At 46.8% G+C, this 22,264-nt stretch overlaps 1 protein-coding gene across 4 annotated transcripts in view; it reads right to left on the bottom strand.

The window, feature by feature from the left end:
* Window positions 1-22,051, bottom strand: part of TMEM184B (transmembrane protein 184B) — a 32,562-nt gene extending 10,511 nt beyond the window's left edge. The window contains exons 1-4 of one of the 4 annotated variants that reach the window (XM_076337821.1): window positions 21,924-22,051; window positions 6,685-6,945; window positions 4,030-4,195; window positions 497-587 (exon numbers count right to left, since the gene is read on the bottom strand). In XM_076337821.1, coding sequence (XP_076193936.1) covers window positions 497-587; window positions 4,030-4,195; window positions 6,685-6,885 — 458 coding nt within the window. In that variant the 5' untranslated portion in view covers window positions 6,886-6,945; window positions 21,924-22,051. Of the gene's footprint in view, window positions 1-496; window positions 588-4,029; window positions 4,196-6,684; window positions 6,946-8,417; window positions 8,478-20,164; window positions 20,329-21,923 lie in introns of those variants that run through there. The other 3 variants (XM_076337812.1, XM_076337831.1, XM_076337804.1) reach the window with 3 other exon arrangements.
* Between the last annotated feature and the right edge of the window lie 213 nt (window positions 22,052-22,264).

Below are 22,264 nucleotides of genomic sequence, written 5' to 3'. Positions count from 1 at the left end.
AGATTTGGGCTAGAGTGCAAGATTCCTACCCTCTTTGTCTACCTCTCTGTAGCACAGTTGCAGGACTGGTGCTTTCTCCAACCATGATTACAGTTACAGCCATACCCTCTTTCAGAGGGTTTAAAACAACAACCTGACTCCACAGTCCAATTTTTTTCCTTTTTTAACTGTAGCATGGGGAGAAATACAGATCCTAAAGGAAGCACACACAACCAACCGAAGGCAGAAAAGGTTTAAAGGAAGAGAAGGGAATAAGAAAAGAAACAAAGGAGTAGGCAGGTGTCCAGAAAAGCTGTGCATCAGTCCAGCTTGCCTAAGAAGTTGTGATCAGCCTGATCTGTCTCAGAGCAGGATACTGGTAAATCATCACCATCCATGCTGCCTCATCTCAGCAGACATTTGCCACCTGACACAGTTTTTCAGGGCAGGGACAGAGGCATGGTAGATGAGCACAGAAGGAGGAGAGCTTCATGCTGTAAGCACAGTAAATACTCACTCAATTGGTTTCCCTCTGATCTCAGACATGATGGAGCTCTCCCCTCCCAAGTACTCATAGCAGAGGCTGAGAAAGTTGTATATTACAAAGGCTGCAAAGACATCAATCAGAGTAAAATGACAACCAACTTCAAAACAGGTGCAAGGACCAAAAGTACAGGCAACAGACCAAACATTAGCAGAGACTGCTTATGCAGCATCTTTCCCTTCAAAGCACTCCAGATTATTTTCACTGCATTTATCATCCTACCTCAGTACTCACAAGACTATCTGAACTGGAGTTTGGCCAAGGTCCCAGGCCAGTTCCATGACTCATGCCAAAAGGGTCACAGGACCATTTAAAACTGCAGTCAGTCACTGTTTTACTTGGCATCTGTAAGATGCCATTCTTTACAGGGTTCCTGTGCATTATTCCAGAACATTACACTGGTACTAAATAATTTGGAAAAGTTATCTCTGATCCATCAACCATATCTTATCTCCTGTATTTAACCTTTTAGGTGATGAACACAGTTTCTCTCTCCGAGGTAACCAGACTATAGACGTAAGAGTTGGAGAAACAGAGGGTTTTTACCAATCAGTGAAACTCTGTTTTCATGTCTGGTGGAGATTTTTGAAAAACAGGCTCTGTGCTTCATTTCCTCAGAAAGCTGAAATTTCTTGCATACTGAATAGCCTTCTCCTTGGGCCACCTCTTTTCTGCCTTCCCCAGCAACCTGGTACAGATGAGGAAGAGCCTTCTCAGACTGACCGGTAATACTCTGCCCCATTTCAATTCTCTTCAAGGCTCAGTTTTGTTCATACATATAAACTGAGGTGAAGACACTGTGGGGAGGGCTCTCATCATAACTACAGACATGTTTCCTTTTCACGGAATCCAAACCCACTTAACTGTGCATGGAGTAAGTACATGCCTTGTCTGCCACTCTCTTGACTTGTTATAATTGCTGTTGGACCCTCATACCGTTGTGAGATTTTTAGGGCAAGGACTGTACTCCTAAGTTTGGCACATACAGCCTTGGGGCAAAATGACAGACCAGGTGACCCTTCTTTCAACATTATTTTCTATGACAGTCTGTACCTGGACATTCCCTGGAATGCCAGCATCCAAATCCTGGTTTTGGCCCCCAGCATTGACATAATACGAAGAGAAAATGACTTGGGATGGAAACAGAAGTCTCACGGAACTTTGAAATAAGAACAAAAGCCTAATAATGTACAGTGCTGAGAAGCTGACCTCATCAAGCAGCCAGTTATTAGACCTGAGGTCAATTTCCCCACATGGATGAACTTCCAAAGTTAGAGACAGACATCAACTCTAATTCTTCTACAAGCATCCAAACTATGCCCTGGAAAAGAGGTACTCAACGCTCCCCAAAACGCTTATAGTCTCAAAACATTGTATTTATAGCTTGTAGATGTGCCTAGCTGGCCAGAATGCTACAGCACATAAAAGCCAGTGGTATACCTGCTTCTATGTCTGTAATTGGGATATTGTTATTCCATCTGTAATCCTTCTTATTGAACAAAGTTAGGTATGTTCACATAGCAATGATTTTCCGAAAGCCTTAATTAGGAGAGAAAACACCAACCATGGAAAACTTATGTAAATAACTGTGGTAACCCCTTTTACCTGCAATTTTCCTGCAACTTAGCTGACAGCTCCCAGCACCCAGAGGGAGAAAAGCTGAGCTTTTCCTATTGTCCTCCAGTGACCCCTGCCCTCTGATGTGGTCATTACAATACCAGCTGCCCATTCCACAAGCACTAGGGAAGAGATGACATCAGCAGAAGAAAACAAACAAAAAAAAAGCAATGGGAGGGGGAAATATCTGCCCCTCCATTCCCGAAAGAAATGAGTGCTAACTATCAAAGTTCACCACACCACCAAAAGAATTCTTCTCCCATTCCTGATCCACATTCATCAGATGGTGCTCATGACATCAACATAACAAAAAAAAAAAATCTACTGGTGTCAGTAACACTGACACCCAGGTTTGTACAGAAGCAGTCATGTGAACAAGCAACACCAAAACATGCTCCTCCTAACACACACTATGAAATGCAGCCCATAAATGGCCCAAGACATTTTTCAAAATTTATTAACAGGGTCTTCTCCCCCTGTTCCCTAACAGGGCTCCCCCCACTTTGCAACCTAATACCTTCCCAAAAATGAAATAAGGTGGATGGCAAGGGAAGGCAGAGAACAAAAGGCTGTTTCAAAGCGGTCCCCAGAAAAAGCGAGGGAGAGAACCTACTGACCAAAGGTGCTTTCACCTCCACCTGTAGTCTTTTCACACAGCCCAACATGCTGAGGTGAACTTGGGAGCATGGGCTGCCTCCTGAGCAGACACTCAGATGTTTGCAAACTCCCCGAGCAAGCGAGGCAGAGGGATACTGGCAGTTACTACGAGGAGTTTTGCAGGGCAGCAGGATTCCTGCTAGACCTACACACGTGCGCAGGGTGAGGAAGGAGGGAAGAAAAAACACTCAGGCCCAAAGAAAGATGCCTTCTGAATCACGTGCGCACGTTTGCGATCTGCTGCTGCATCTCAGAGCATTGTCGTGGGTGTGAAGGAGGGCTTGCTAGTCCCTTCAGCTGATTAATTTGTTCACATGGCCAGGGGCATCTCTCTGCAATGCAGATCTCACCAAAACAACTGCATGAGCAAGTTATGATTTTATGAGGGTATGGCAATAAACTGTCCTCAAAAAGACACTGCTAGAGTGTAGTTCTCCTGCTGGATGGGTAGAAGGCTCCTTTCTGGATGAGATCAGGAGGGAAGTTTAGATAGCATTTATTGGAGAGTAACTGTTTCCCTCGCAGAAAATGCTAGTGGTATCATCTGCAGCAGATAACCGAAAACAAAGCAATTGGTAACTCATCCTGAACATGACACCCTGTCTCCTGCAGGACTCCAAAGCACTTTACACCCCACCAACACCAGCACACGATGGCTTTGCTACCCTGCGTGATCACACAAGTGGCCACAGGATGGGACCAGAAGAATACGTCGCTAACAAACTGCGCCAGGAAAAAAGGACAAAGCAAGCATCTGGCTGCTAAGTAAGTGCTGTTCCAAGAACCGGGAGCTAACCGATACCTCGCTTTAAACACCCAGCTAGAATCAGATTTTTGGCTTTACACCTTCCTGAAGCAAAGGACCCAAGAAAATCATAAACTCTGTCTCCACAGAACATTGGAGGGAAGGCTCAACACATCTTGTCATGCTCAGAGGCCAGCAAGGGAGAAGGTCAGGTTGGATGGGGCTTTGAGGAACCTGATCTAGTGAAAGATGTCCCATGGCAGGGAGGTTGCACTAGATGATCTTTAAAGGTCCTTCCCAACCCAAACCATCCTATGATTCTATGATTTTCAGTCACTGAGCAAGCCACGGTCAACCAGTCAAGCACAGCATCAAACACTGTTTCAGTAGGTGACAGATGCTTTCTCCATGTGCCCAACCAGGAGCCAGAGTTCTCTCAAGGCAGAGACTTCCCACCTCCCCCATTTTCTGTCTGACCCCTCCTTACCTTCATAGCAGTCCCGCACTGTGCCAAAGTAAACATAGTACTGGTCATTGGTGAAGAACAGCAGACTGAGCCATGAGTCAAAGGCGTAAATGGGCACAATGAAGAGGATCCGAACAATGTAGCGCTGTTCATTTGGGCAGCTATAGCAGCGAAGATGCATGTAGATCTGAGAGGACAGAGAGAGGAGACCAGGATCAGCAGTATATGGAATAGAGAGGAGAAAGTGGAACTGGAGAGTCAACTGGGCCAGGAAAAACAGTCAGTAAATCATCTCTTGATTGCCTCCAGCAGCTTCAAGGTGATAAGCATTTAAAAAAAAAAAAATCACTATTATCTTACGGCATCCATATAGCACCCCTTAGTTTGCAGAGAGTGGGAAGGAGGAGAAAAAGGAAGTGGAGGGATTTCTAGTCTATTTTCTTATAGGGAATTAATTTACTGTTATTATCATTACCTTGCCCATATTCTTTTGTTCATACCTTTCTTTTCCCCTGGTTATCAATCCCATATTCCTGCTATCCTGTTTTAAGTACCTAAGATTCACAACACTGCAGGCTGCTTTTCTCTGAAGAGGGAAGGTGCATACACTTAAGCGCATGCTCATTGTAAACACTCTCACTCTCTTGGCAGTTTTGGACGCTTTCGAGACTTTCACCTGAAATGACCTAAGAGAGCCCTTCACAGCACTGCCAAGAGCTGATAAGCCACAGCCCATATGCTCAAAAAGTGCCATTCTGCACATCGGTGACAGCACAGCCACGGAGCATCAGCCACCAAGCGAGCACCAAGCTCATGCACGGCTCTCAAAGGAACCATGCAGCCACACGACTTGTTTTGTCCGACTGTCTGCACACATGCCAATCCCTCTAAGTCACTGGCTGGGGGGAGGGCAATGTCCCCACCCTACCTGCTCCCACTGCTGACAGTTTGTTAGCCATCATTAAATCCCACACCTAAGATGCTTTTTCACAGAATACCCACCTCCTGGAAAAGGTATTGACCACAAGCATACCCTGAAGACGAGCACCACTCCTGTAATGGCCTAATAACACAGCCAGAGCTTCAGCGCGAGTTGCGGGTATGCTCTGTCAGCCACGGAGTCAGCAGAGGGCACGTTCTCCAGAGGCAAGGCCTCCGTACGGCAACACTCATCAAGCTGCTACCCCAACTGCTGGAATTAATAACAGCTAGTTTATTACATATGTGCCTCACAACTGACCAACTTTGCTGCCTGAAGAGGCACAAGCATTTGTCTGAAGCTTCACCCCGCATTTGGGGGTGCTGTGAGGATTCTCCAGGGTCTAACAAAGCATACATTGATGATCTCGCCTTTCCCTCGTAAGGGAGAGGGGGTTGTTTCTCCCCAGCTGTCTGTTGCTCATTTCTCCCTGCCTCTTGGCCAAATCTGGTCAAAATCGACTGAAGGGCTCAAAATACTTCTGTTTCCTCTCCCTAACCCATGAGGAGCTCACAAAAGCCTCATTTCCTGAAGAGAACAGGTTGAAAATAAACTAACAAGCCTTAGGGATATTTTTTCCTTGTGACAATCCCAGTGACACACCTCACCCAGCACAGGGACAGCTGACACCGGAGTTCAGATGACTCCAAGCTTTGCCCTTGGAATGTCACAAGAGCCCTGAGATCCATGAGCCTACGAGAGCACAAGAACTGCTGCCTTTTAACAGGACAACAGCACATTTCAATCAACAGTGTCTCTCTGGCACTGACCTCCATTGGTTTCTTTGGAGAAGGGCATTAATGCCTAACTGTGCAATGCTATACTGCAGAGGAAAGATTTCTTCCTACCCTCAGTAGGTGATCAATTTGACAGGAGGATCCATGGCACTTGTAATTGTTACCCGAGCTGGTGAAACTGCAAGTGTTACTCTTATTCATCAGTGACTAATCCATTTTTGAACTTCACTAGCCCCTGTACTCCATCAATAGGCTGTAGTTTTCTAGATCCTAGTCATCACTCTGGAATCTATGGACCAACAGGTACAAAACACAGGTTGATAAATAACAGGGCTTGCATTTCCCCACTGTGTTTTTCAGTTCACATGACAACCACACAAAAAAGAGGTACGGAACAGGATGCAGGGTTAGACTTGTTCTGGCTCCCAGGACACCTGCCCCAGAAAGAGGGGAGGCGAGAAAAATTAAAATAAAACATTTCCTGCTACTCCTTTCCGCTGCAGAGTTCAGCCTGTGGAATCCACTGGCACAGGAGATCAAAGGAGGTATGCCAAACAACAGACGACCATGATCATTTAGCTAACAGCTGACACAATAACAAAATGGCTAGATTCAGCTACAAGACCTGGGAAAGGATGGCTTGAGATAACACACCTTTCTGCAAACACTCAAGAAATGGCCAAATGTTTTACACCTGCTAGTTTTAAAGAGTTTGCTTCCTCTCCATTCACACTATGGAAACGGTCTGAACCTGGGCAGAAAAAGACCTTCATATAAAAGCTGCCACCTTGATCAGCACAGATAATATATTAGACCCCAAAGAAGAGGTCCTGGTACCACTCCAGAGTCGGCAAACCCCCATCACACAGCTGTATCTGGCAGAGATATGCCAGGGGATCGTATGTGTTCCTCCATGTGGGGAAAAGAAAAGGATGAGAAGTATGAGTGACAGGGTTTTACCTGATGGCAGGTGATGAGCAAAGCTGTCCATACAAAGAAACCTGAGATGGCCTGAGCAGCGGTGGTCATGAGGAATATTGGCTGCTCCACAGCCGTAGGGCTGCCATCGTCCGGCATCCAGGAGAAGTTGGGAGCCACAGCTGGAGTGGTGGCAGTTGACCCCAATCTGGGGGCTGCAGTGATGTCAGTCATCACTATCATGGTTTCTTTTGGTGTGAGGTTCCAGTTGGGATTGCTAAAGAGCTTCCCACGAGCCAAGACCTGTCAAGGAAGAGAACCAAAAAGCAATTGAATCCAGCTGAAAGGACTCAGGAGCATAACAGTAACAGTACTTTGCATCTCTCACATGCCTTTCACCAGGCTGCTCACATGCTTTACAAACAGGACCTGGATAAGTCTGCCACTGCCACCCCTCGTGATACAAAAAAAATCATGTGGTACTCAGGAACCTCTCTACCACTCACAACACAGCCTCCCCAAGATCATGAAACCCTGCCACAGGCATCGTCACCACCTTTCTGCAATAAAAATATTTAAGAACAAAATGAATACAGCATTCACCTGACATCAGAAGGAAGTATCTAAATCATCCATACTGGAAGATGCACCTAAGTTAACAGCTCTACTTTCCACAAAAGCACTGGCTATTCTGCCATGTCCTAGTCTTATGGTTAGTCTGCCAGAGTCTTAGTCTTATGGTTTCATCTGGAAGGCAGCAGAACAAGCAGCAGCAGGCAACAAGAACATGCACCACAAAGGGTCACCGCACAGCAAGGGGGAAAGAAGAGCATCCTTATTCCTCCAGCAAGCAATCCCCACCTCTCCTAGTGCCATTTTGAAAACGACATTCAGCCCAAAGCACCTTCATTGGAAGGATATGCACTGAAAGCTCTCCTCACTAGAAAGAGCAGCATGAAAGCGATGCTTTTATCAAACATTGTATGGCATGGTTATACTTAGCCAGCCTGTCATTAATTCTACTAAGCATTGTTTTCTACATGACATGAATTTAACCTGACTGGACCCATGAAAACACACCCAGAACACAAGGATATGCAAGATTTCAAAGCAGCATGACACTTGGTCATTTCCTGGATGAAAAGCTATTTTCTTTCAATGGAACAAATTCTTGAAGGTCTAAGATCTAAAGCCGCTATTATTTTCAGTTTTGTTGTAAGCAGGCTCTAATGTGGCCTCTGGATTGGAGGAAGATAAACCACTTAAACCAAGATCACAAGCAATCAGCCATTGGTTCTATCCACTAGAATAGCTGCTTCTGATGCAGTTGTAGTAAAGACATGGTTATCAAGGGGAACAGCACCATATTTCCTTCTTCTGATAGCCTCCTAATAGTTTTTGGGATACCCTTTCTGTAAAAGTGCAAGACGTAGCTCTTACGCAGGCCTTTAAGATCAGCAGATGGAAAGGGCTTTAGAAAGGCCAACGATCCGTCGCCACAGTTTACAGCTGCAGCAGGGAAGGACACGTCTGTCATTTACTGACAGGTCACAGCAGAACACGAAAGAGAACATACATCTGCAGATGAACTGCCCCAGCCTTGCCTTCACCTGAAGCCACAGCACAAATCAGGGAACAGGCACCCAGTAAAAGCAGAAGGTCAGGAGCAGATCATTTCCACATGCACGCTAAGGTGTGCAAATGGCCCCTCCAGCACATGCTTTTCCAAACCACACACTTGCACCAGCAGTATGCAGCATTCTGATGTTACTTACGCCACATTCCACCTCATTTCTGCTTTCTTCCACAGGGGGAACAGAAAAAATACAAATCTGGGAAATATCCAGATTTGTTTAAGCGAATATTATCTTACTATAGCGGGAGCTGCACAACTGTTACAGTTTAATTTACAAAAAAATCGTCAAACTTTGTTTTTCTTCGTTCTTTCCAGTTGTTCTTTTTCCAAAATATCCTGCTGAGTTACAGCTTTCCATAACTGCACGTACTGAAGGGTAATTCCTTTCCAGTCCTGATCAGTACAGGAAATATAACTGTTAAGTTTTGAGTTTCAAAGCATGCACACACACACACACTACATTATCTATACTATATCTAAAAATCTGGAGACATGAAGGCTGGATGGAGATGTCACAAGGTAGCAAGGTTTTTATTGCTTTGAAAAGAAAGGGATTTCTACCCAAGTGACTTCTGAAGCAACTGAACACTCACAGTGCTGTGTGTGTTTCCACTAAGCTCACAAAGGGCACATCTAAAATGAAATCAGAGCAGATGCACCTGTGGTTAACCTAGCTCTAAATAAAGTCCAGCCAGCTGCAATCCTGAACATCCCAGTGCACTTTGGGAGCTATGCAAGAGAGGAAGCCGCTAAGCCCTTCCTAAAGTTCATAGGGGAGAGGATCTCTACTGCAGACCACCAGTGGCAGGAGGGACAGGCCCTGGAGCTCCACACTCTAGCTAATCAAACCACACTGACAGCACAGACCCAAATGCAGCACCGGTAACGTCAGCAGAACTGAAGATCTGAAAGGGAATTCCTCTGCTTCTCTACACTCATTTTAAAAGAAGCTGAAACAGCAAAAAGTCATCAACAAGCATTTTGACATGACAAGGATTACGTATTCAGAGGCAAGGACACTTACAAGTTCAAGTTGTATATGTAACCTTAACACTGCCCCCTTGTGATTATACATCAACTGTCATTAATTACATGATTATGCATCATTCTTACCCTAACCCCCTTTAATTCACACACAGTCATTGAAACTAATAACTCTTTCCAGCACTGTGTTCTGAAATAAAATATACAAACTTTCTTAACCAGGGGTCAACTTCTCCTACCCCAAACGTCAATCCACCTCACCCATGAGCAACCCCCTGTTCCTCAGGGTTGCCCCTAAGGCCAACTTTTTAATCGCTTGATACTTTTTACTGGTTGTAAGCATCAGCCTGCAGTTCATTCTCCTTGCTCATGAAACATGAAGGAACACTGTTCTCCCGAACCTGCAAAATTAACATATACCTTCCAAATTATCCCTTCTAATCTCCTAAAGTCCCATACACCATTGCTACAATGACAGGTATAAGCAGTGCACAAAGATATTATGAAAGACTACTGTATGCAAGAAGCTGAAGCTGTAAGAGCAATTCTGTACTATATTTAAGAAATAGGTAATAGCGCAGATGATTGGAGCCCAGGTGAGTGGATTTCAGCTCATTCACTGCCACCAGCTCAGAGTCTGCTAGCTCCTCTTTGGCCTCGTTAAAAAGAGCATCATGAGGGCAGGCTATGGCAACTCTCTTAATAAGCCTTGTTTCTGAGATGCCTCTTCCCCACTGTTCAACGGGACACAAGCCCAGCACATCATTAGAACAGGCTTCCAGCAAAGGTGGTGCCTGGGAGCACGTCACAGCAAACATGCTACAGATCGAGCACCCTGGTGTAAGCAGCTTCCCTCTTACCTGACACAGTGAATGTGTTTTGATACTTGTTTCTTGGACACCTACCTCCATCACAGCCCATGTCAGTGCCACAACACATACCTTCCTGCTTCCTCTCACACCTGGGGAAAAAGGTCCTTTCCAACAGCCACAAAGCTATTTCACATTCACCTCAATTTTCTCCGTTCTCTCACTTTGCTACTCCAGCTGTGCCACAACCTGACAACGGTTAGGCTACTAGCTGTGATCTCTTTTCTGTGTAGTCCTCCCAGTTGGCTATATTTCTCCGTTGTTTCTTGCACATTTTAAGCTCCTTGGGACAACCATCTTTTTGTTCTCTGCCCATACAGTTCCCAGCACTGCGAGGTACCAAACCACGAGGAAGGCACTTGACATTACCATATGGCAAATTAGGGGCATTTAGAAACCTAAATTACCAATGCAATACAAACCAAACCAATCTCATGCATAATAAATTTTGAAGAGTTCCTTACTCTTCTGCCATCTCCTGTTTTCTCTGCCCATCTCTTTCACCTACACCTCATTACTCTCCCTTGAAATGGAAGCAGAGTCACTTGTAGGCTTATTCTCCTTCTCTGGAGGGCTCTCCTAAATATATCAGAGGAAAACATTTCAACGCTTCTAAATTTCACTCGAAGCTTTCCCCATCTCCAACTGACTACCTTGCTCCCCCCGGAGGTAACCTGCAATATAGCACGTCCCAAACAGGACCAGGAGAATGGATAGCCAGGAAAAGCACCAAACTTTGGAAACTGGAAGCATGCACACAGAAAAGTACATCCAGGTAAACACACAGGGCTTTCAGACATGGGCCTAGGTGTACTTCAGGATTGCCACAGGAATCTCGGATCAGCTGGTACAATTCCTGTATGTGGGCTACATGAGCTTCGGGCAGTGCTTAGGTCTGCATGAGGTCTACACCCAACAATCCCAAACATGGAAGGCAGAGGTGACACCCCCAACCCCAACAAGCTGTTACATGTTCCTGCCTAGATGCCATTACAAGCTACGCACATTAGAACAAGACAGGACCGTGTACTGCTAGGGCATTAGCTTAAACACCAACCTAGTACCAGCTTAAATTTACCTAACAGATCTTCTGAAAGCACTTTAGGAGTATTAGGGTCTGCTCTCAATGCAAGGAGGAGAAAAGAAAAATAAAGCAAAGCACATGCTATTTATATCAAGATAACTATCCCAATAAAAACCTAGAGATGCAAAACACTGTTACTGAGATTCTTGAGAGGGAAGAGGCTCCAACTTGCATGGGGACCAGTGACATAGACACCACACCAGTGTAAAGCTAGCGGGGATGTGTCCACAGGGCCTGCATCCACAGAAAAACAGCAATGCAGTAATTCTCGACAAGAGCAGATTGCCATTCCTGTGTCTTTTGGAAGCAGAGGCCTTCTGCCTCTAATGTTAACATGGCAGCTTCTTCCACCAAAAATAAACTCAGAACAGTAAACAGAAGGGATGTGACACAAGTGAAAACAAAAAAACTTCATTTTTGGCTTGCGTAAAGGCACAGAAAATGTTACCACTGAGGAGGAGCTATTTCTACATAAAGATAAACAAACATAAATACGTAAAACCCATTTCTGATGCAACAAAAGTGGTGTAAGAGGAGGGAAGAAACGTTCAAGCTTGGTCCTTCAGTTCCTAGGGGTACTTCTGAACATGTATTCAATCAGAACCTAGGAAAGGAGGAGCGGGCTGTCTGCTTTGAGCAAGACCTGCTCCATTGTGCTGCGGGCAACAGCGCGCTCACTTTGCCCCGATGTCGGTAGGAAAAGAACCCCAAATGACATGACTCTGAAGCCGTTCTCTGCCATCTGCAAAAACAATCTGTGTTTTTAAAATAGATCATCTCCTCCGAGGCTAAAAGTATTTCATTTCTAAACTGCTGAGAGAGCAAAGAACGATACATGAAGTTATCCCATGAAAGAGTCTTAGCAGCTAAGCCTCCTTCTGCTGTGCAAGATACGATCCAACAAAACATGCACGACCTGGCTGCACGACCTCCTGCTTTCTGGAAAGCTAGGAGGCAATAAATTGCTCCTCCTTAAAACCTACTCCACACTTACTGTAGTTTCAAATATCCACCATGCTGAACTTTGTTTCTGTTGAGATACCACAAAACCATTTTCCACTCCCTTCTTAACTTCTTATTCGTCTAAGAATTTCTCCATTAAATTATCCTTATTCTGGACCCAAAAAGACCAATGCAGAAGTGCTGTGTGGTAGGTGATTTAAAGTCTGAATTTTCTGCATTAGGACACAAGCCAGAGCTTTACATTAGTGAAAGCAGGAGCTTTATGGTTTTCAGAATGTCCCCTAGAATTACAAGGAGTACAAGAACACACGACAAAATTGTTCAAGGTTTATTTTAGACTAATTATAAGAATGCCTAGAATTGCCAACTGGGATCAGTTCTTTCCATTGTGCTAGGTATATACTGCAAATTCATAATTGATTTAAGGTCTTTTCAACCCCAAAGGCACGGCATCACCAGCTGATCTGGCAAAAGGTAGGAAAAGGATGAGGTAGAGAGTCAGGACAAAATAACATAAGGCTACACAGTAAGAGTCACTGGTGCAGCTCAAATCAGTGATAGCAATAAAAGAAAATCAAATGCTTTTAAATTTATTACTTCTTAAATTGCTTTTTCTCTCTGGGGTGGCATCTAGTTTACTTAGCTATGAGACATGAAAAGGTCCCAGCAGTGCATTTTTAAGCTCTCCAGTAGCATTCCCGAAACAATCCGTGAGTTAAGTATGTGACCTGGCATGCAATTTTTACTAGTGCAACTCATTTACATTTTACTATTCATGCTGGGCAAACCTTTCTTAACCATCAAGTCAGTGAAAGTCACCCCACAACACGCACTTCATACACACGTACACATATGTAACTCCAAACACACACAAGCAATACTGTGCTCAGCTAGAAGACGGGCATTCGACAAGATTTACAAAAATACGCAGTGACTGAACCTACAGTTACTGCACTTCCTATCAGCTTAACGCACGACTTCTCTCTCTGCACAACAAATTCAGATCCAAATGCAGTTTTTCACAATGTTACTTCTCCAGAGGTCTAAGCAGTCTGAACGCTGAAGAGATTTTGCCCAGTCACAATTTTCAAAACAGCTGTCAGTACTGTCAGTGAAATGAGAGAAAAGTGTCACTGGGACATAAAACCAGTAGGGCGAGCACGAGTGGAACAAGACGACCATTAGCCTCAGAAGCAGAAGGTAGAGGAGTCAGGCACCTAGGAGGACCAAACCACAGGGCAAGGTACACACCCACTAAGCCATATTCAAGAGATGATCCGACACCTACGTACGCGTAAGAGCATACTGTACACACAATTTAACCTTCAACAAGGCCACGCAACTTCTTTTCTCATTTTAAGGAAATTAAACAATGAGAATACCACAAAAATCTTCTCCACTTCCAGCTCACACAGCCCCCCACCCATTTTGCTAATCCATACAGAGTCATCTGAAGAGAGAGCAGCTTCGCCTCCCCATGCACCCATTTAAAAACTCAGAATCAACAATAAAACCCTTTTACCCTGAGCCGTGCACTCTTCTTTCCAGAGTTTTTTTCTGCTCTATTAATTTCTGTTGTCTCGCTGTACTCACACAGCCCTCCTCCCCCCATCCTCCTCCTCCTCTTTTTTTTTGTGGACTGACCCACATTGTGATAGGTCAACATCCAACATCCAGTCCCTTTTTTGGAAGGAGACAGGAAAAAAAAGAGGAAGGGGGAGGGAGAGGAGGAGAAGGGATGTTCCCCAACCTTCCAACTGCTCCTTCGAGAGCAGGATCAAGCACACTTGGGCCATGTGCTGCATCCCTTTCCCACATTCCGAGCAGCCCCGCTCCACACGAACCAGTCAAGCCCTCTGCTCCCAGGAGAGAAACATAGAAAGACTACAAAGATGTTCTGCAACTGGCAGAGGGGAAAGAAACAAGGAGAAAAAGGATGTGTTGTAAACACTTGTGTCCAGCATGACAGAGGAAGTTTGCATTTCATTTTCTAAATTCTCAAGAACAAAGTCAAATCAGAACTTACTCCGCCACCACTTGCATTCATCCTTCCCCACCTCCAAGTGCCAAGACAGAGGAGACAACAGTTTTAAAGTTTCCACAGGGTACACAGTTACTCTAAGATGCATCAGAAGTTAAACTCTACAGCAGGATCGAAAGCCATTGAACTTGTGGCAGTCACACATGAAGGGAGGGGGTTTTTTTCGGTGGCGGTTTTCTTTTTTGGGGGTTTTTTGGTGGGTTTTTTAGTTTTTGTTTTTTAATATCAGAGTATACTTTTCCACACAGAATATAACATACAGAATCTATCAGATCAGATCCATACTTAAATTTAGCAAGTAAATGTGTCGGAAGAAGCCAGACTTCTTATCACAAGCCTAGGCAACTGTGCAGCGATGCATATGAGGGAGATGGCACATCTGACTTCCCTAGCAATCATTCTCTGATACACTGCAGAAATAAAAACGGTCATTCTCAACAAAGCACCCAAAGCCACTCACTATGAAGCCATTCTGTTATTGCTAAAATAACATCTGATCTGCTTATTTTTGTTTGCGGGTTGGTGCTTTTTTTTTTTAAAAAAAAACAAACTCTGGACATAAGACACATACATTCTCTTGTTAATTCCCAAAAATCACCAACTGCTAATTTCACTACTCCTGTTCAACACTGCCCGCCCCCCACGCTTTTCTCCTGCCCTGTTACTCTATCAAGAAAAATAAATATCCATCGATGCAGAATTTTAAAAGCAGAATTGGGAGCTTTGTATTCCTGGACTCCTGTGAGAGGAGAGTTCCTCCCCACACAAAAATGCCAAGCCCTAAATACATCAGCATTACAGCTTTGCTAGTTAATGAATTAACCCAGACACGGCATTTCCCTCACATGAAAGTTACCTCTGGAAGCTCACAGGCAGAGCACGATGCCTGGAGGAGGAAATCATTCTCACCTTTGCTGGCTAAAGCACAGCAAGTAGAGACAGCATCAGTGGGAAAAACCTTGCCCAGCATCCTCTTCTGCAGGCTAGTTACGCCACACGAGTGGCTAGAAGCTGCTCACCCTTTCCTGACTCAGCATCAAAGCTGACCACAGAGGTTTGTAGAGAAGTCATCAATACTGTTAGAAGCTGACAGATGCCAACAGCTACTAAAACACAGTTCAGAGTGATTCTGAAATCCCCCCTCTCTATCCCAGAAGTCAGCAACAGCAATGCATTTTCTCTATACAGAAAGGGGTACGCCAAGAATCCACCTGAGAGCGTGCGAGCTTAAAAAAAGACAAAATTTCAACCCAGTTTTTCCAGACACAGTAAGATTAAATCACCCAGTGGGATGAAATTGCCTAAATGGGAATTCATACAAATAACTTCTGGCTTAAAACTCTGCTGTAAAATCAGTGCCATCACAAAGCCATTGGGACAGGGGAAAGAAAAGTCTGAAAGTCAGGAGAATTTGGAGAAGAGAGGTCACTCCCAGCTCCCATGGGGCAATCAGCTGCAAATAGCTTCACCCACCACTAACCAGCCTTTCCTAGCAAAACTGGGAAGAAGGAGACAAGATGTGATGAGGCACGAAGAGAAATTCACTCTCTTCTAATCTGTCTCCTCAGGTGACTGGTTTGTCCAGGTTCATTTTAAGTAACCTGGACAGAGGCACGGCTACTTACATTACCGCTGCCTAGGCTGTACCTGTGCTGGAGATGACCAGGCAACTGCAGGCTCCCAAGCAATCAGCTCAGCAGCTCCAATAGCATCAATGTCATGTTTCGCAGCCTGGGGAGGGAACAATGAGCTGGCAAGGTCAGCTTTTAAGGTATTACTTCATCTCGTCTCCTTCTCAAAGCCTCATTGCTGCACTAGATAACATGTTGCAGTCATTTTCTTTGCTGAACCAGAGAGATCTTTTTATACCTTTTTTGCCACAGAGTCAACCAGGGGCCAGATGTACAACATACCCAGGCAGAGAGGAACACTGTCGGGTTAGACACAAAAAATCTGAGGCCGTGACACCATCTCTTTATGCTCTTGGTCACACTCCATTATACAACGTCCTCAAATAGCTGATCCTTTCAGTATCATCAGACTCCCAGGCACTGTGACTGTAAGATAGTAACAGCAGTATTCCCATCCTTTCAATCCAGAGACAGACTTGAGGGTGGGGAGACAAATATCCAGGTACTCTATGGGTTAAAGGACATTCAATGTTGCAGGTAGAGCATGTAAGTTATTTCCCTCTTCAGGTTTCCTGTCAGTTATGCCCCCCGGGGGCTATAAAGACCTGGGCACACCCAGCCACAGCATGGTTCCTGGGCAGCTTGCCTATACGCTGCATTTTCCCTGGACACAGTTTGCTGTTGCCTTCCCAGACATTTTACTTCCACCATCACAGACAAAAACCCTGTGGAGGTTGAGCTGATTTTTAAAGACTAGAGAGAACCTGTCTATAAGCAAGTACACCAGTCCCCTGCCTCTTCCCAGAGGGGGAAGACTCTGAGGCAAGACTCCTGGAAGGTGGCTGCAGGTCACTGCTTCAGCTGGCAGAATTTCACCTCCAACATCTTCCTTGGGGATTGCTGCTCTGAAAATATGTCCAGTTGCTCCCTCCCAAAGTAGTCCATATGAAAAAAAAAAAAGAAAAAAAAAACAAACACCAAAAAACCTTTTCAAAAGGGCGTTTCCAGTCCAAGTGCTATCATATTTTACAGTTATTTTAGCGAAGTGTTTTAATCCATCTTATCACCATTTCAAACCGCTTTCAGAGTCCCAAATGTTCTGGTAGGATGTAACGTCTTGGCAGGAAACTGCTCTTCCACCACAAGAAAGCAAAGAGTTTGGGAAGAAGCAAGAACAGCACACAACGCACACACCGCTTCAAGCGAACAGATGGGCAAGTCAGCACACAAAACCCGAACACGACGCTATTCTCTACAACACCTCAATTTTCCAGGGCCTCAGCGAGTGCAATCAATCACAAGCTCTAAAACAGAGAAAAGCTTCTGCCCCCAGCCCTGACTGTTCAATAACACGCAGCAGCTTTGTTACGCAGATAGCTAGCAGCAGTCGTGTACTAGGAAAGCTCTACTGTACGAAGGTTAAGTGCAATTTCTCTCTGAGGCTGTACTATTCTCTTGATTCTGCAGACAGCCCAACCTGTACACTGACTGCTGCTTTATAACCTTGGTTTCCTCAATTTTAGCCTGAAAACCCTGTGAAAACTAGTCACAGCAGCGGCCTTTCAGAATCAACAAGTCTGATTTGCAACTTCGTATTTTACCTCAACCTTCAATACTTTGAACGATACAACACTGGGCTCTTGAAGTAGCTAGGACCAAATAACAAACATCTCCTGAGGAATTCACTGCTCCCACCAGCCATTGCTGCAAGAGCTCAAAGATATCCTTTGACCTGCTGGAAAATGAAACTGGCACTTCTGCTAGAAGGAGCAGGCAAGAGCTCATCTCCACCGCTGCAAACATAAGCCAATTAAACACAGACCCAAAACAGGAGGGGAGAAGGGGATGAAGGGTGAGTTCCATCATAGAGAAATTAAAAGGTTGTTGTCTTAAGCAAGATTATTAGATGTTTTAGTTAACTCAGCAGTAGAACTGAATAGAGAAAGGGACTGACATTTTAGGGGGGAAAAAAGGTGTTTTAAAAGTTATTTTAATTATGAGTTGGGGAAAGAAACAACCCACCCTTCCTTTATCCACGAGAAGAAAAGAACCCTAATCCCACAACTGCAAACCGCAAAAGCTCATTTCCCAGCCTGCTACCAGCATACAGGCAAACAAGCTGACAGAGAACAAGACGGATTTCTAGCTGGATTCTGTCAAGTCGTTAGAAGCTAGCCAGCTCAGAATGCTTTCGTTATGCCAAACCAGCTAGTCACACTGAACTTTTTTTCTGACCAGCTTGTGCATGTCTAAGAACCTTCCCCTTCTAACTGCCACGTGTCCCAAGGAGACAGACAAATAAAAGTACAAAAGATGTCTGAGTGAGTGGGCGGCAGTCTTCCCCTTGCCCCACATTTCCAAAACACAACCCGTTCAGCACTCTGAACTGATTTTAGAGACCTGAGCAGAATACAAAGAAAAAAAAAAAAAAAGGTCTTCCCACACCACCAAACTGGTTAGAAACGCTGACTTCGGTAGCAGTGTTTTCCGATTATTTTACAGCAAGACTGAATCTTTTCTGCTCCAGATGCAGATATAGCCACCTGCTGCATACATGCCACTTAAGGTTTACAGCACAACCTTAACAACAATGGTATTAAATACTTAAAAACTGATTTGAAGCCCATTTTCTCGGGGACAATGGTGAAAAAAAGCCTGAAGTAGGCCTTTGTGGAATACCTTCACCATAAGAAAAGCTATTCTAAAGCCCTATTGTTTAGTCCTTAGCCAACATCCTAAAAGTGTGAGATTTTTTTCCGAAACTACTACACAAATACAAACCTTTAGCATTACAAACCTGAAAAACACCAACGTTTCTAGAGAAGTCTCTGGTCCCTTTTAGGGAGGCTGCTAAGCTCTTAGACTCAAGAGTAACTTCCAGCAACACAAGTTCAATGGAACAGTTAACTATTGTGTTAAAAAAGCCAAGTCTTTGTTAGTGGGATGTATGCTTTATTACACTTTCATCAATTGTTCTTTCTTGCAGGATAGGAAATAGACATTTCTATTCATCCTGTTAGCCTTCCTCTATTATTGATCAATGCCTTCTATTTTTCTCTTCAACGGAGGTAAACAGTCTTCTCTCTGGGGAAGCCTGTCTAGGTCTTCAATAATTACTCCTGTTCAAGCTCCTTATGTGGCAAGAACGATTTCAAACTTTCTGTAAGGAGGAACCGTCTTCACTATTTCCTCTAGATTTCCCACTCTTCCTCCTCCTCCCACTCTTGACAGCTTCGTGGTGTTCCAGGCAGCTTTCATAGAGCTGTCCCTGAAACCACTCCAGTCACTTTCCTGGATCACAATTCATCAGAACCCAGTCACGCACACGTTCTTCCAAAGCCCTCCTTCCACTACACACTGCAGTTGCCAAAACTGAATTAGCCTTCATGGAGCAATTGAAATTTCAAGCCACCGTGAGCATCCAAACAAGACCAATCATAACTCACCTGTGATACAGGAGCACACAGGCACAGTAAGAGCCTCCTCACACACCTACTACACGCACACAGTGTCTGTCAGTCCATCCAGCCTGAACCAGAGGAGGAACAGCAAACACAAGCCTGGTGCCCACCACGCTGCTGGGGTCTACCGTGCTCCCAGCCCGCCTGGGGACAAACACACCCTTGCAGAAAATGACACCCACCCAATGCCACTGAGCAGCACGACAGCACCGGGGGGGGGGGGGGGGCTGCGCTGGGACAACACGTCTGCACGCATGGGGAGACTGGGTGGGCTGCAGCAGGGATACTGGGGAACAGACTGTGTGGGCTGCATCTCGGGGGGGGGGGAGGCACACTGGGAGCTTGTGAGGAGGCGCGGGGAGGGGGGGTACGGAGGTCACGCAGGGGGAACGTGCGTGGCGGGGGCAGGCTGTGGGGGCCGCGTGGAGAGGGAATGGCGGGGGCCGCACAGAAGGGATGGGGGGGCACAACGGGGGAACGTGCGCGGGCTGCACCGGGGAATGGAGAGGAGGGCTGGGGGCCCGCATCGGGGGCGGGGGGGGGCATGGGGCTGGGGGGGCCGCACCAGGGGGATCGTGCAGGCCACGTCGGAGAACGGGAGGAGGAGGAAGAGAGGGAGGAGGAGAGGGAGGAGAAGGAGGAGGAGGGATTGAGGGGGGGCGGGCGGAGGTCCCGGCCACACCAGGGCGATGCGGGGGGGAAAGGTGAGTTTGCGGGGGGGAGGGAAGGTGAGTGCGGGGGGGAGGGAAGGTGAGTGCGGGGGGGGGGGGGGAAGGTGAGTTTGCGGGGGCCTCACCGGGCACCCCCATGCCCCCCCCGCCCCCGCAGCCACCCTGCCCCCGCCACGTCTTACCTCCCAGCGGGCAGGCGGGCGGGGCTCAGCTCGGCTCGGCCCAGCCCAGCCCAGCCCGCTGGGGTGAGAAGGGGTCGGGTCGGTCGGGCCCTGCCCCGCTGCCCGGCGGGCGGGCGCCGGCACCGGCGCGGGGGCGCTGAGGGCCTCAGGAGCCCATGGCGACGCCGGGCCCACCCCGGCCCTCCGCGCCTGCGCACGGCACGACACGCCCCGCCCACTCCCCGCGCCGCGCGGGCGGGGGCGGGGCGGTGGGAGAACAGGGTGACGTAACCTCCCGGCTCTTAAAGGGGCGGCGCCGCCCTGCGGGGAGCGGCTGCCGCCGGGACGGGGTGACTCGGGAACCCACCGCCGCGCTAGGGCCGTGGAGCCCGCGGCTGGGCGGGAGGGATGAGCGCTGCTCCAACTCAGGCCGCGCTTCCCTGAGCTGGGCAGCCGGGGCTGGGCACCCAGGTTTCCCCCCCCCCCCCCAGGCCGGTTAAGGACAGCGCTGCCCTCAGGAAGATCCCCCCAGGCAGATTTCCACCTCTACGTCGGAGCCATTTTCCCCAAAACTCCGAGGAAAAACGTGTGTAGGTGCTGGAAACCAAAGCTGTGCTTTTGGCACTTGCCCTCTTCTTGTGAAACACAGATGTACCCATGGAGCTGCTGCCCCTTTTCTCCCAAAATGGCGTTGCGTTTCCCTCCTGTCCCAAAACAGAGCTCCTATCTGGAACACGGCAACCTCTCCTGAACCCAGCCAGACCAAGGCTGCGTGGCCTCACAGCGGTACGGTGGAGGCAGCAAACTCAGTGGAGCAAAGGCACCACGCAGAGATGGGTGTTGCCTTCCACGTAGGCAACGCTCCTCTTTCTCACAGAAAACAAGATTTAGAAGGGAAAAAGTCCAGTTTCATTTTGATCCCTCAAAAACCACACTCAAAATGGAGGCAGGACCAATGCAGGATACAGACAACAGGACAACATCCCATAACCCCTGAACTACCCTCCTCTTCCCTTCCCTCCTACTCTTCGCTCATCCGAGGAGCTGGAAGCCCCACACAGCAGGCAAACGAAGGGGCAGCTCTTCCTGCTCAGCTGGCAGAGAACAGGCTCGGAAGGAATTTGCAAAGTCACCAAGATCCATCATTTATTCCCAGCAGGTGTTTCTGAAAATCAATTTCAAGAGTTCTACACAGCCTGCTGCTGTAGAAACCCCGCTGCAGGGATGGGAAGTGGGTTCTCATCTCCCTGTATTTCAGCTCCAGCCTTCCCATCCTCCATGGAACCAGGTGCCTCTCCATAGAGATCCCTCGGCGCGTGAGGACCGCTCCGATCAGGGGAGTCTGGCACTTCTCCCGACAGCCGAAAAAAAAACCCGCAGAGAAGCCACCCGAGGAAAGGAAGCCCGAGTAGATGATTAGGCTGTTGCCACAATTCCCCTTCACAGCTTAAAATTCGTTTAATGCTTGAGAAAATAAATAGGCCTCTCATCTGGGTAAGGCAGAGAAGCATAACTATAGGAGCAGTGATTTAGAAATAAATCAGTATTAAAATTTAGTAATTTATTGCCAGATAGGTCAGGCAACCAAAGGAGGAGAAACCCAAACAAACCACACCACCACAGACTCCAAAGCAGCAGGTGCCACTTTACAGGGAGTTCAGCGTGTTTGCATCAGGCACAGCGCTGTTGACACACGCTCAGGGCTGCTGCTCTGACCCCTTTCCTCCCCCTTCCTCCGTGATTTAAGTTTGAGGATAGAAGAAAGCAAGAAAATACAAACCCAGTGTCCACCTCTGTCGAACTCAGTGCACACCCAAAGCCAACGGTGTGGAAAGGTCCCATCCCGCTCCTCCTGAAAGCCAGACGCACGGGACACCAGAGGCTCAAATCCAGGAACCGAGAGATCCTGAATCGGATTTCACATAGCTCTCACTGTTCCAAGGCTGCAACTGCAGACATCGGCTCAGATTTATTTTTAGGCGCTCCAGCCCTGTGCCTTTTTTCCAGTAATTCTGATCAAACTCATTCCCGGAACTCGGGAACAGGTTCGGCTGCAAGACAGCGCTTCCTGCGCGTAAGACGTCACTCCCAGCAAGGATGCCAGGGAAGGAAGAAATGACA

The sequence above is a fragment of the Aptenodytes patagonicus genome, chromosome 1, assembly GCF_965638725.1.
Source record: "Aptenodytes patagonicus chromosome 1, bAptPat1.pri.cur, whole genome shotgun sequence".
Classification (NCBI taxonomy): Eukaryota; Metazoa; Chordata; class Aves; order Sphenisciformes; family Spheniscidae; genus Aptenodytes; species Aptenodytes patagonicus.
The sequence above is the reverse complement of the archived record's forward strand: the minus strand, read 5'-3'. Positions and strand labels throughout refer to the sequence as shown.